Below are 15,309 nucleotides of genomic sequence, written 5' to 3' on the forward strand. Positions count from 1 at the left end.
ATTCAGGCAAAAGCTCTCAGCATTTTTACCTCACTGAAAGAGACCAAATTTCAAGAGGAATGTGAAAGCTTTACTGCGAGTTTAGGACTGTTTGACCGTTTTAAAAATTGAACTGGACTACATTATGTAAGAATAACTGGGGAATCTGCTAGTGCTAATGAAGAGACTGTGGCCAAGTTTCCCAAAGAATTGCAAAGGATAATTCAGGAGGATGATTATGATGGTCGGCAAAGATTCAACGTTGACAAAATTGATCCCTTTTGGAAATATATACCAACAAAATCTTTCCTAGCTAAAACTGAAGCATCTCAACCTAGATACAAAGTATCTAAAGACAGTCTTTAAAGGCGACTTTAAACTCAAGCCTATGTTAGTTTATCATGCACAAAATCCAAGATCTAACATTATTGAAGAAATCAGCACAACTGGAAAATAACTTGGAATTTAATGAACTGGATAATGAAGATGTGAGAAACTTGCTTGATTCCCATTCAGAACACTTAAGTGAAAATGATCTCCTTCAACTAGAAAAACAGCGTGCATATGAAGAAGATAAGGAGTGTGAACAAGAAGAGAATGTTACGACTAAGTAGATAACTGCAAAAGAAATTGAGCTAGTTTTCAATCACATTGAGTATGCTGAGGAAATTTTATTTGATGCTAATCCTGATATGGAATGAAGCTTCGAAGTCCGTTGAAATCTTGATAAAGCGATCGCCAGCTATTGCAAATTGCATGACAAGATGAAAAAGTCGGGCACAATTCAAACATTCATATTTACTTAATTTTTTTTGTAAAAAAAAGTAGCTCAAATGTTTAGACATTAAATAAAAATTTAAGCCATTGATTTTTATTAACTTTGATGATTTTATCCTATAATATAGCTTATACTGTAATTTTCTTTTTTTCAAATTTATGCTAACTGATGGATGAATTATAATTATTCCTATTGTTTATTGCATTTGCTTAACACGATTTCGCTTAGTGCATATTAATTGATAGATTAATTAATTGAGTTAAGCACGGTTTTCCTGTATTTTCTTCTTCATTTTATGATGTATTATATGCCAGTTAATAAATAATGAGTCGCTTATTAATTCCCTTTCAGTAACTATACAAACTGTAGCTCGAAGACTAAATATTTTGTAATGGAAGAATAGATGAATAGAAGAAATGCATATATCATTGACATAGTTAAATCTTTCACATACCTTTTTTTACCAATTGCCTGAATTTACTTTTCAGTGGCCTTATTTCTTCTTCAACTTTTTTTTGTTCCTCCTCAAGAGCTTCAAGTTCACACTGGACATAATTACTATCTGGAAAAGACTGAAAACACAAAATATATACTCTAAATACAATTACAGATTATTCAAAGAAATTACTCTAAACTGATATTTACACAAAATGGATTTATATTTTTATCAACTTCATTTAGAAATCCATAATATTATGAGGGTGGTCTGAAAATTTCTAGGCCTAACAATGAAAAAACGAATTTATAATTTAAAAATTATTTTTATTTTTCAACATAATCTCCCTTAAGACTAATACATTTATTCCAGTGATGTTCCAGCCCATTGTCCCACCCCTGTAGTGGTTCTCAGTAAGATCTGCAATCACCTCTTAATTTGAAGAAAAATAGTGACCAGCAAGGAAGAGTTTTAGTTTTGGGAAGAAATAGAAGTCAGCCAAATCTGGAGAATAGGGTGGATGTTCCAACAATTCATAGTGCAGACCCTTAATTTTCCCACTGCCAAAACACTTTGTGGGCAGGTGCATTTTTCTTTTGCTTCAGACAGCTTGATAGAATGACTTGCAATTTAACGTGGATGCTTATGACAGATGTACCAACTTAGGGAAAAAAAAATCATGCCGATAGTGTTGCCATCTATGGTCGAGGCCAAGAACTTTTCAGACCACCCATGTATATTGTATTATGATCTAAAATATAATACAGCAAGAATTTACAGAATGATATTATAAAACTAAATAGGATATACTGTGGATACTGGATCTCTACTTGTAGAAAACTAGTCCCTCCTTATTTTTATCTATATAGCAGATACACATCATAGCAAACACTGGTATAACAAAGTCACTTGTAATGACAATCTTACTCACTATAACAAACTATTACAAAGTACTGACCAAAGCCTCATATGTACAATGCTTATCTAAAGAAAATTCAAGATAGAAAACTATTTCTATGGTATCCATGTGTTTTGTGTTTGCTATATAGTAAGCATTGCTTGTATTTATAAAACTTAAAAGGCAACAAACGTCTGCAAATGAATGAAATGTGATTTTCATTTCAGATAGATGCTTTTATGTTAAGAGATATTGGCCATCAACTACTGGGACTACCTTTCCTTATATGTTATTTATTTTCACAGTATTGATGACAACACAGAATAAGAAAATAATATTTATTAATTTATTTGCTGATATTTCACTGGTATTATATCCGGCATCTTCAGAGCACAAAAACAGTTTATCACAGTATGCGAAACAACAATGCTTCAGTACAATAGTGGAACTAGTTTAAAAATTGTAACAGACAACACAAGGAATTAGGCACCATCTATGTTTGAAAAAGAGATAAAACAAATATTAATTAGATCTTAAAATGACTGTCTCCCAGATTTTTGGTAAATTTATACATAGACACCTAATCAGGACTTTAGTTCCTTGTGTTGTTCATTACAATTTTTTTAAAACTAGTCCCACTGTTATACCAAATTGTTGTTTTTCATGTGCTGTGACAAACTGTTTTTGTGCTCTGAAGATGCTGAATATAATATCAGCAAATAAGTTAATAAATATTATTATCTCATTATTCTGTGTTGTCATCCTTTCCAAACTTTTCATTATAGTTAGTGCTCAGGTATAAGGTACTCTGAAATGAATCACATTCTTGTTTCTTTCTTTTTTGGGGTTGGTGGTGAGGGGGGAATTATAAGTTGACATGGAGCACAAGTCCAATGGAAACATTTCCATTTCATCACTATGAGATGAATTCTGAACTAATCAAATAGCATGGGCAGATAATAATTCGCGAATCTGAGTAAGAATTTAAAACATATTTCTCTTCATCTTAATGTGAAGGTGAAGACAGTCTCAACTGCCTGTCACAGGCATATACAGTGGCGCCTCGTAGTTCGTATTTAATTTTCCAGAAACCCTTTCGAACTATGAATCATTCGAAGTCCGAATCAAGATTTTACATAAGAAATAATGGAAAGTGAAATAATCTGTTCCCATATCCAAAAAATTTCAATAATTTTTATTTTATCTATTTTAGGTTTTTTAATCTTAGAAAAAATTAAACAAAATAATCTTATATTTATTTTATTAATTTTAATTATTACAACATAAAAATAACAGTGAAGAATTTATATTTTTTTAATATAAAAATCACAAAGACGAAAAATAATGTTCCCGTTGTTAAGCGTCTTCTTTCTACTTCTTAGCAGGAGTTGAGAATGCTGATTCATGTTCTCTTTTTTCTACAGAGAAGAATCTATCTAATGTTGTTTGGCGCTGATGATTTTCTTCGATATTTTTAAAATAACGCATCACGTTGTCATCGAATAAGTTGATATTCCTGGTCACTACTATCTTATTAGGGTACCATTTTTCCACAATAGCTTGTGTTCTAACCCAAACAGAGAACAATTTTTGAAGATCAGCATTGGAAATGCATCCTTTGCCATCCTTCTCTCCAATAAAAATTTCTTTTTCCACTTATTTGTGTTGTTGATCATGAAAATGTTGAAGTTCTTCTGTGCTGAGTTTGATTTTATGATCATCTATTAACTCCTCTACATCCTCATCACTCACCAAATTTGGGTAAACTCATAGCTTTACCCAAAGACACAATTTCATTTACAACAGAGTCTTCTTCACAGCTTACTACTTCATCATCATCAAATTCCTGCCATGTATCCTCAAGGGGTGTACAGGATATCATAGTACTACATGAAAAAATTACATCATTACTAACTTCCTATCTACAATTTTCCTCCAAATCAGTCAGTTACTTGTCAAGACTCCAACATTATCAGATCTTATATTTCTATTGTCTAAGGCACTTTGTACAGTATCAATCCACCTATATCTTGGTCTTCCTCTGGGTCGTTTTCCTGCCAACCTGGCAGAGAACACTTGTTCTGTTAATCTTTCTTCGCCCATTCTGTTTAAGTGATCATACCACCTGAGATTAGCTCTGCTAACGCATTCCTGGATGCTGCCAATGTCAAGTTCTTTCCTAATATCCTTGTTTTTAATATGATATTGCCATTGATGCCATCTGTTCACACCTACAATCTTTCTCGGGACTCTCATATCTGCGGTCTCTAGTCTTTGGTCAACTGTTTTACTTCTGACCCAGCTCTCAGATCCATAAGTTAAAACTGGTTTGAACACTGTCTTGTATACAGCTAATTTAGTGTTCCGCCTAATTTCTCTCTTATTCCATATGAATTTATTCGATTGACTTCCTACCATACCAGATTTGTTGATTCTGTTGTCTATTTCCATATTTAATTTACCATCTTCACTAAAAATCATGCCTAAGTAGCTGAAATGTTTTACTTGTTCCACAGGTTCTCCATTCACAACACAGTTGACATTTTCAATGATTCTGCCTATTTTCATTCTCTTTGTCTTTTTATTGCTGACCTTCATACCATATCTATTACAACAGTTATTGATTTTAGTCAGAGAATCTTGCAGACTTGTAGCAGATTTATTTAGAAGTATAACATCATCTGCATAAAGCAAAGAGCTGACATTAACATCTCCAATTTTGATATCTTGTTTAATACCACTTTCCTTCATAATGTGATCCATATAGATAATGAATAACAGAGGGGATAATGTACATCCCTGTCTCACACGAGATTTAACATTAAACCATCTTCCTGTACTTCCTTCAATTCTAACTGCTGACTTACAACTCAAATAAAGACTAAGTATTGCTTGATATAATGCCCCATTGACACCATATGCAGCATACTGAATAGCTTCTCTCTTGGCATCTTGTCATATGCCTTTTCCAGATCGACAAAACTTAAATACAGATCTTTGTTATATTCCAATGATTTCTCCACTATTTGTCGTAAAGTGAAGATCTGATCCTGACAGCCTCTATTTGGCCTGAATGCAGCTTGTTCTTCACCCAGCTTTTCTTCCACAATTCTTCTCAACCGTTTCTCAAGTATACTTGCATAGATATTCCCAGGAATACTCAGTAGGGAAATACCTCTGTAATTCTCACATTTCAGTTTTATTTCCCTTTTTATATATGGGTACTATAAGAGCTCTACTCCAATCATCGGGAATTCTTCCCTCTGTCCAGGCTTTCTGAACTATGCAGTGCAGTCACTGTAAGACTTTTATACCACCATACTTTATCATTTCTGGTTGAATATCATCTACTGCTGCTGCCTTTCCACATTTCAAGCCTCTGCTTGAAATGTGGAAAGGCAGCAGCAGTAGATGATACTTCAGGTATGGATATGTATTCATACCTGAATACATATTTTACTTCAGGTATGGATATGTATTCCTGACTGCATGCCTGGTCAGTGTTTTTTACCACTGTGCTGTCATCACTGCTTGTTTCATTTAGCAGTTTTTCAAAGAATACTTTGCACCTTCTTGATATTTATTTTCTATATTCTTGCCAAAGTCCTCTCATGACTTTTGTTTAGCTAGTTTTACACAGTGTTTAGCATTCTTGCATTTGTCTCTGTATTCTCTAAGAGCACAAGCTGACTTATTTGCCAGGAACCTTTGATAGGCTTTCTTCTTTTCCTTCACTGCCTCTTTAACTTCCTGTGTCCACCATGGAGTTCTAATTTTTCTATCCTTGCGAACAACTTCACCACATGTCTCTCTAGCTAAATCAATCAGGGCTTTCTTCAAGGCTTGCCACTGAATCTCCAAGGTTTGATTCCCATTCTCAAACTCTTTCATTTTTTCTTCAATAATCTTTGTATATTTTAGTCTACAGTTCACATCTGAGAGCTGTTCAACTTTTATTCGCTTTAAAACTTTCTTACATGTTATTCTTTTCAATATGAAATTCAATTTTATCCTGCTCAAGACTAAATAGTGATCACTTCCAATTTCAAATCCTCTGTACACTCTGGTGTCCTGCACCAGGAAGAAAACATCACTATCAACAATAACATAGTCAATGAGACTTTTCTTATTCCTTGCCTCTTCTCTCCATGTGAATTTGTGCACATTTTTATGTTGGAACATGGTGTTAGAAATAACCAGTGCATGTCCTGAGCAGAAATCCAACAGGTATTTGCCATTATTATTAGCTTTGCTCTTTTCTCCAAATTTTCCCAAAATATTTTTGTATGTCTCATAATCATTTCCTACTCTGCTATTTAGATCCCCAACAAGAACCAACTTTTCCTTTTTCATTGTGTCAGTTGCTTTTTCTAAAGCCTCAAAAAATTCCTCCACTTCTACCTTAGTCGAACCTTCTGTGGGACCATAGGCACAAATAAGTCTCATTGTCCAGTTCCCCATTCTCATATTTGCCCACATTACTCTACTTGAGACTGACTGCCATTCAAGAAGATTAGCCTCGTATTTTGTGTTGAATACTATGGCTAATTCTTCTTTTCCTTGATTGTCATTGCCTGAATATAACATTTTGTATTTATTGCTCAGAAAGATCTCACCAATTTTTGTCTTTTTTTGTTTCAGTCACCCCTATTATGTCAATCTGGTACTTATCTAATTCCTCCGTTAGCTCCATTTCTTTGCCATTCAGGCGTCTTATGTTGATAGTACCGATCTTTAACTCTGGTGATGTTGAGTTGGGGTGTTTTTTCAGATTTGTTCCAGTAGCTGACTTTTCGCTGTTTGCCTGGCGAAAACAACAAGGGCCTTGTTTAACCGGGCGACGTCCCAGACGGCATGAAATTTTGTCATGTTGTGCCATCATTTTTTATTTTGGTTTAATCAATAAGAATACAATTTTGTCGGCTAAATCCCAAATTGCCAGCCCATCCTTGTTCATTCAGTATCCCAGTAGATACCCAACAGGGTGCACCATGAGAAGGTGAGGATTGGACATTAGGTAAGGAAGCCCTGGTCGGTTCTCCACATTCCTTTAAAGACTATGTGGAGGTCTCCTCTCAGTTATACAGCTTTGACCCTTAAGCACCCCAGCTTACTACTTCACTGGCTGAAATACAATCTGGCCCGAGTTTTTTCCAAGCAGAAATCATTGTTTTAATAGAAACTTCTTTCCATGTCTTATCGACGATCCTTAAGCAATGAAGAATTTTGTAATGCTCTTTCCAAAATTCTTTAAGAGTCAGTTCTGTGACATTGATTATTTCAAAGCACTTTTGAAACATAGCCTTAATATACAGTTTTCTGAAGTTTGAAATCACTTGCTGGTCCATGGGTTGTATGATAGAAGTGGTATTGGGGGGCAAAAACTTTATCTTGATGAAATTGAATTCACCAACTAAATCCTCCTCTAAATTTGGAGGAGCATTGTCCATCACTAGAAGAGCTTTTAATGGTAAATTTTTTTCAGTAAGATTAGCTTTTACAGTGGGAGCAAATTCTTGATAAATCCACTCAGTGAAAAACTCTCTGGTAACCGATGCTTTCGTGTTGGCCCTGCACATAACACCGAATTTGCTCTTTATGACCAAAGTAATTCTATCTTTCATAGGCTTATATCCCGGTGCCATATTTTCTTCTTTTGTGATATAGGTCCTTTTGGGCATTTTTTTCCAAAAATGACCTGTTTCATCACAATTAGAAACCTGTTGAGACACAAATTCCTCACTATTCACGTACTCCTTAAAGGTTTTTACAAATTTGTCCGCTTCTTCTACATCGGCACTCACAGCCTTTCCGTGCATAACATTATGGATCCCAGTTTGTTTTTTGAATTTATCGAACCAGCCTCTAGTTCCTTTAAACTCCCCATTTTCAGTACTGGTCTCAGGTGTGCATTTTTTAAGCTCACTATGCAGATGTTTGGCTTTCTCACAAATAATTCTCTCAGTAATAACGTCACCACATAATCACTTCTCGTTTATCCACAATAAAAGGAGGTTTTTCCATCTCTTCAATAATGTGATCTCCTGGAGGTCAATGTTGTCACACCTTTAGCTACATTGCTTCCTTATTCTTAAGAATGCTACTTATCATTGACTTTGACATTTTAACCATCGCCGCCAGATTCGTCAAACGTGTACTGCTTTCGTGTTTCATGATAATTTATTTTTTCATCTCAATTGTCGATACTACAACTTTTCTTTTAGGTTTTGTTCTTTCTACATTCTTGGATGCCATGGGCAATAAAAAAATGCCAAAAACAGTTAAAAATTCTCTACACAAACGTATCGCGCAATGACTAGGCTGTGTAAAGTAAGGGACAACACACAGCCGACTGAGACAGACAGACAGACACACACACACACACACACACACACACACACACACACACACACACACACACATACATACACTGAGCAGGCACAGGGAAGTGAGTGAAGCATGCCCAATGGAATGCCGAAACTGTCTAATGCTATATGACTCCGAGTTGCTGGATTATAGTTCAAACTGCGAATCAAATTTCTTGCATTCTCAAGTGTTTGAACTTTGGAATGTTCGAAGTACGATTCACCACAGTATATATATATATATCTGACAAAGCTGTGCATTCCCTGACTTAGTGTTATCCTTAACCTGAACAAGAAGGGCACCTTCCCTGGTCACATATCAAAAATGCAAAAAATAAATTTTATGGAATAAATATATAATGATTTATGTTTTTATTTTATTTTATTTTATTACTCGTCCAATATTATGGGCCCATCAACAGAACACCAAGACGTAAAAAAATAATTAAATTGTCATTTTTGATATTTTGAGGACTGTTGTATAAAAACCATAGATTAACACATTTCTCAATTTTTGTCATTAAGGTATATTTTATTTAATTTATTAATTATTAATTAAACTAATTTTATTTAACTGTTTGCTAGCTTTATGTTTGATATTTTTAAATATTTAGACATATGGTATGTGGGCTTCCATTGTACTCTGGGGTCCTACAAATGTTAGAGGAGGACCTGCCCTGAGTTGATTATCTATTTTGTTGGATGAAAAATTAGACTTCCTGAAAGGATAAATCTCATTTCATCATGAGGCTAGCTCACCTTCAGATGAAAATTCCTTATAAAGGTTCTTTCCATCCTAGCCAGGACTTGAATCATTCAGTGAAATATGAAGGACTTTTTCTTTTTAATTACATGACACTTCCAGGGAGTCCATAGACTCATTGAGGGAGAGTACTTGCTCTACAATTGTCTTCACCACTCACAGTCCACCAACTATGATGAACTGCAACAACACCAATGCCGTATACCGCCCACCACCATTATTACTTTCACAGACAATCACAAACATCCATGCCCATGGTGGGATTTGAACCTGTAGCCTTTTGGCTGGAAAGTGGATATGCTAACCACTAGGCCAGAAAAAAAGAACGTTTTATTTTAGCTACCTTAAAAAATATTTGTGGTTTTTTGGTCTCTCTCAAGACATGTATATCACAAGAAATCCTAATAAACTCTGTTTATATATATTTCCAACATTGCTTTTTCTGAATTTGCATGACTTATTTGTTCCAGTATGTAAGAATTATTGTAACTTAACATTGAGGACAGGGAAGATTTTCATTGGTTTGTACTGAAATGCAAATTATAATTGTCTTTTAGAAGCAAGTAAGTACACTCTACAATTATTTTTCTCTGCAATTACAATTTCAACTTTATCCATCCAATTATATATATCCTATATATATCTGAAATCTTTCTCAAAGATACATTACATACATACAAAATCTACTTCTCCCCATCCTTTATTCTTAATTTCCATAATAAATTAATTTTCTCATATATATTAAACAACTTATATTGCCAACACTCTTTTTTTTTCACTTTAAATTTAATTCACAGGACTAGTTAACATATGTACTCTACAACTAACAAGATGCAGATTCAAATCCTGTCATGGCATGATGTTTGCAATTGTATTCAGCTGGGAAATGAATTTCAGTACCCAGTGTGAGATAACTGCTCCACTTATTGGAGGTATGATGTAACTTGAAAAAATTCCATGTTTAGTCTCGAGCAGGGTTTTAGGATTATGAAAATATAAATAAAAAATACAAACAATATAAAATTAACGTAAATAGAAAAAACCCAACCTACAGAACTAACGTATTATAGGGCTACACCTTTTGGTGGGTTTATAAAGTCTTACATATAAATGCCGAAGATGGGAGGAGGGTTATGTCCGAAAATGTCATTATTATTATGATTCGGTACCTCCACAGTGTCATAATACTCTATGTGGGAGGCCCACTCTAGAAAACAAAATCTATCATACTGCTCCTTGAACTCATTCACAGTATGTGCTCTCACCACTATCCAGCAATGCATTCCACAGTTCAACCACTCTCCATGCAAAGAAACCACTCCTTACCCTCTTGCTCATGACTTTCTTTCACAACTTCCAGGGATGGTCCCTTGTCCTTGCTCCTTCCTTCTGTTGCACCAAATGAAGGAACTCCCCAGTGTCAACCCTGTCACTACCTCTCAACTTAAATGTCTCAATAATATCACCTCTCCTATCTAACAAACTCTGCAGTTCACATTCCCTCGGTTTGTCCTCATAATTGACATTTTACAGTCTTGATCATCGTTGTTATCTGCCTCTGCACTCTTTCCAAAGTTAATTTATCCCTTTCAAATCCTAGGAGCCAAATCTGAGGCACAATAGTCCAGTAGTCTAATCAGGGCTTTATACAATAGAATGACAACTCTATTGTCTCAGTGGTCAGCATCCTTCTCAGTATTACAGAAATCCTGTGGATTACTTTCACCACCTTTTGCGATATGTTCCCAGAATTTCAGGTCTCTGTAGCTCAATCAGTATAGACGAAGCCCTTTGGTCAAAAAGATGTGGGTTCAATTCCCATCCATGACGCAAGAAACCTTTATCTGGTCTCTTTCAATGAAAGGTGAGTTAGCTGGTATCAAATGGAGGTAGGGTTTTTTTTCACCCAGAAACTCGGGTTTTCCGTCACCCAGAATAGGCAAACAGGCCCCATGAACGCATCAGTCAGGAATACTAAAGACAGTCCCTTCCTACCATAGATCTGATTCATCTATGCCAGTTCTGAGCCCAGATAAAAATAGGGGGAATTGAGATGGTGCCAAATCTCCCTGAAAAGGAGCTCATGACCATTGTATCACCATAGGAAATAAATAAAATCATTTATCACCCTTAGATCCCTTGCTTCCTCAACTTCCTCCAGTACAGTTACTCCAACAAAATATGCAACCTCCTATCGATGTATCCCAAACTTCAAGACTTCCCACTGAGCTAAATTAAACTGATCCTCATTCATTTGCTCATCTGTCCAGTTTACTCAAATTCTCTTGAAGGCTACCACATCTGCATTATTACCAATAACCCTTCCCAGCTTCACATCACCTGTAAGCAACTGAATATCTCCCCTGCAATCCACTAGTGGTGGTTAACCCTTTTTCAGTCGTATCCAACTCTTGGGTAACATTGTAGGCAAGTGTTCTTACCATAAAGTATTTCTGGTAAGATTTTATACAAGGTAGTTCACCACTGCTTTCCCCAACCCAAGTACTGAACCCTGTAGGACTCCACTTATAACTTTCTGCTTCCTTGATAATGCTTCCTCAATACACAACTCTGATGCCTATCAGACAGCCAACTGCCCAATCAGTCACTAACTGACATTGAAACCCACGTGCTGCAACTTAAATATCAGCTTATCATATGGCACCCTGTTAAATACCTTTGTAAAATAAAAAGAAAAGCAGAATATGCCTGTCCCTTATCAACTGCTCTTGTCACTTTATTATAAAAGACAATCAGATTACTAAAACAAGAGTACTCCTTAACAAATCCATGGTGACTCTTACAGACAACATTACCCTCATCTGCCCAATGCTGTAAATGATCTCTTGCTACTTTCTCCAAACTAACTACTGAATGAAATGCAAACTGGTCTATAATTTGACACTTCCATTCTACTATGATCCTGATACAATGGCACTATCTTACTCACTCTCCCTCCACTCCTTGGGCACCTTTCACATGGACAGACTCATTGTAAAGCCAGGTCAACATAGTTTGTCAGTTCTTTAGCACATTCACTTAAAAACTTGTGGCAAAATACCATCCAGTCCCATTGCTTTTTTGACATCCAAAGTACTCAGTATTTGAAACACACTCTCTTATTGCACTTCTAAACCTCAAACCTGCCCCATCTCCTCTATTATTAAAACCTACTTCTCTGGAATGAAATACCCAATAAAGAGTTCATCGAATAACTCCATTATGTCCTTTGCATCAGTCATTCTACTCCCATTTTTATCTAGTAATGTCATTCTTTCACAATGATTCCTCCTCCTCATCCTCCTACTGGCCACAATGAAAGAATTCCTTAAGATTTTCTTTGGATCTCAGGGCAAATCGCTTCTCATATTCCAGTTTTGCCTTCTTTACAATACTAGTTGTGCTCCTAGCTCAACACATTTGTCTGGTCAATTAAATTTAAATGATAACATATAGACATGTTTACACAAGAATATTATATTTTAATTTGCCAAATAGTTCAGTCTGAAAATAACAGACTATCTTCAGTGGCTACATAGGAACAGTTTTTAACAAGGTGGAATACCAACAATTGATCATTCAAAAGTAGAATGAGCTGCGTGATGTTATATCGCTAAGCATTAAAGAGAGGAAAACATTTTTTATCAGAGTAATGATTAAATTAAAGATATTAATTCACAAATTCATATAATAATCTTAATTTATAAATAACATTAGACTAATGTAAGAATTAAAATGTCACAAGTTTCTCTAAAGAATCAAAGAATTAAATTTAAATGAATCTGCAGTTCTTTTCTGCTTTAACAGTGACATTTTGATGGTTTAATATACTAAAACTGCTCATGTAATATTTCTCATGTTAATGTGAATTGTGAGCACTAAATTAGCGAATACTATATATATTTGCTTACATTCACATAGCTATAAAAATCCATCACAATTTGCAGAAGCTCAAGTGACTGCATTATCTAGAAAGTAGACACTCTAAACAAACATACATTTGCAACTTGCTGACATCAGTGTCACTTCACCCAGAGTGAAGGTTAAAACTAACTAATTACAGTGTTGAATAAGTTGGAATGGGTAAGAGTAATACTGAACTGAAGACACTGGAGAAATTACTAAATAAAGTAAGTGACAAGGTACGATTTATGTCACTTATGTGTGTACACATATACAGCTTAGAGGGAATATTGATCAACCTATTCCAAAAAACAGAGACAGAAGTCTACCAACCAATTGCCATCACTTAATTCTCTCCAAAATAATGGAGAAAGTCAATTTCTCAAATAGTTAGAAGCCTACCAGTTAATCAGTGACCACCAGTATCAATTCCACTAATCTAGATTCATAGCTGATCTCTTAACCTACATCACCCACCTGTGGACACACGAGATGGAAAGATTTGTAAAAACATGCACTGTCACCCTAGACATCTTCAGGACTTTTGATCATGTCAGGAACTGTAGCCTGTTTAGCAAGATGACTTCTTTCATCTTGTCTACCTACTACCCTCTGTAACTGGATAACAATCATTCTCTCTATAGTTGTTCAATTTATGTAATGGTAGAGGCACTGTTTGAGCTTTGCAACCAATGCAGGAAAGCCTCAGGGCTCTGTTTCATCACTTACCCTCTTTCTCCTATACATAAATGATCTACTTGCAACCACCACCAATCCCATCATAGCTATACTGATAACAGCACACTCCATTCATCCTATTCTTCTGACAAACTATGTAATCTCAGACATTCCAAGCATCACGATCACCAGCAATCAGTGCCTTAAGCACTGATCTCCATATCATCATTCAGTGGGACAAGGACAATTTGGTCACCCTCAATGCTGCTAAAATATAGGCTTGCCTTTTCTCTAACAAAAGAAATCTCAGATCACCTACCCTTACTCCCAGTAACACAAATAATTACACAGGATCAGATTTCTCTCCTTGTACCTAACATTTATCTGGCTCTCTCCTGGCATAAACACATTATGATGCTATTTTACATTCACCCAGCAACTAACTATACAAATCCCAAATTCATCCAATCCTTAGAATAATGTTCAGAGATGTGGGGCATCACCTAATCTCTAAAAATTATTAGTGCTGTTCAGCTGATAGATGATCCTTCTCTCACATTTTTCAATCTCATCTCACAGGTACACTGTTTCAGCTCTATATCTTTTCTGTAGGTATTTCATGGTCACTGCTCCAGTGAACTGGAAAACATCATTCCTCTACCTTTTTGTTGGACTTGTTGAAACAAGAGCAGCAGCTATCCAGCATCCCCCCCCCCCCCCCAGTATTACTGCAAATACACTGAACCTGCTTCTCTTCCTCATTTATTCCATCTGCTTCTATCCTCTGAAACAGTTTTCCTCATTATTTGTTTCCCACCAGCTGCAATCTCCAGCTCTTTAAGAAAAACGTGAATAGATTTCTTCTTTCCAATTTGCTGTTTTAAGGATACTTGAGACATAAGATTGAATGATAAATGCACGTAAACACAAGAAAGATATTTAATTAACCAAATATTTTGGTCTGGAAATAGCAAACTATCCTCAGTGGTAAAACACAAGAAAGATATTTAATTAACCAAATATTTGGTTAATTAAATATCTTTCTTGTGTTTTACCACTGAGGATAGTTTGCTATTTCCAGACCAAAATATTTGGTTAATTAAATATCTTTCTTGTGTTTACGTGCATTTATCATTCTTCTTTCCAAATCCTTACCTGCACCACCCACACACAGCACTGATGTGTTATATGCTCTTGCATTTCCCATTTGTGGGTGAAATACGTATATAGAACAAGAAGAAAAAACTCATACATTTTATCAGTAACTAACTCATCACTATTTATTATTCTTTATTATTGATGAGACGATTATTTTCATGCACATTTTTAGTTCTAACACTTATACATCTTGAATGGTTTCTAGATGCAAAATAAAAAAAAAAAAGTTAATTTCTTTTAAAACAAAACTTCTAGGTCTACATATTTAACTATGCTAGCAGATTTTCTGAATTCTGATCAGCTCCAAAATGTTGGCAGACAGACAGGTGCTGTGATGTCATATGATTTTTC

At 35.3% G+C, this 15,309-nt stretch overlaps 1 protein-coding gene across 4 annotated transcripts in view; it reads right to left on the minus strand.

Moving 5' to 3' along the window:
* Ehbp1 (Eps15 homology domain containing protein-binding protein 1) overlaps positions 1–15,309 on the minus strand; it is a 462,410-nt gene that overhangs the window by 176,905 nt on the left and 270,196 nt on the right. For all 4 annotated transcript variants that reach the window (XM_090398822.1, XM_090398820.1, XM_090398821.1 and 1 more), the window contains one exon: positions 1,212–1,329. In XM_090398822.1, coding sequence (XP_090254948.1) covers positions 1,212–1,329 — 118 coding nt within the window. The remainder of the gene's footprint in view (positions 1–1,211; positions 1,330–15,309) is intronic.

This window comes from Typopeltis vanoorti, chromosome 10, assembly GCF_054136105.1.
Source record: "Typopeltis vanoorti isolate ZY-2024b chromosome 10, IOZ_Tvanoo_1.0, whole genome shotgun sequence".
Classification (NCBI taxonomy): Eukaryota; Metazoa; Arthropoda; class Arachnida; order Uropygi; family Thelyphonidae; genus Typopeltis; species Typopeltis vanoorti.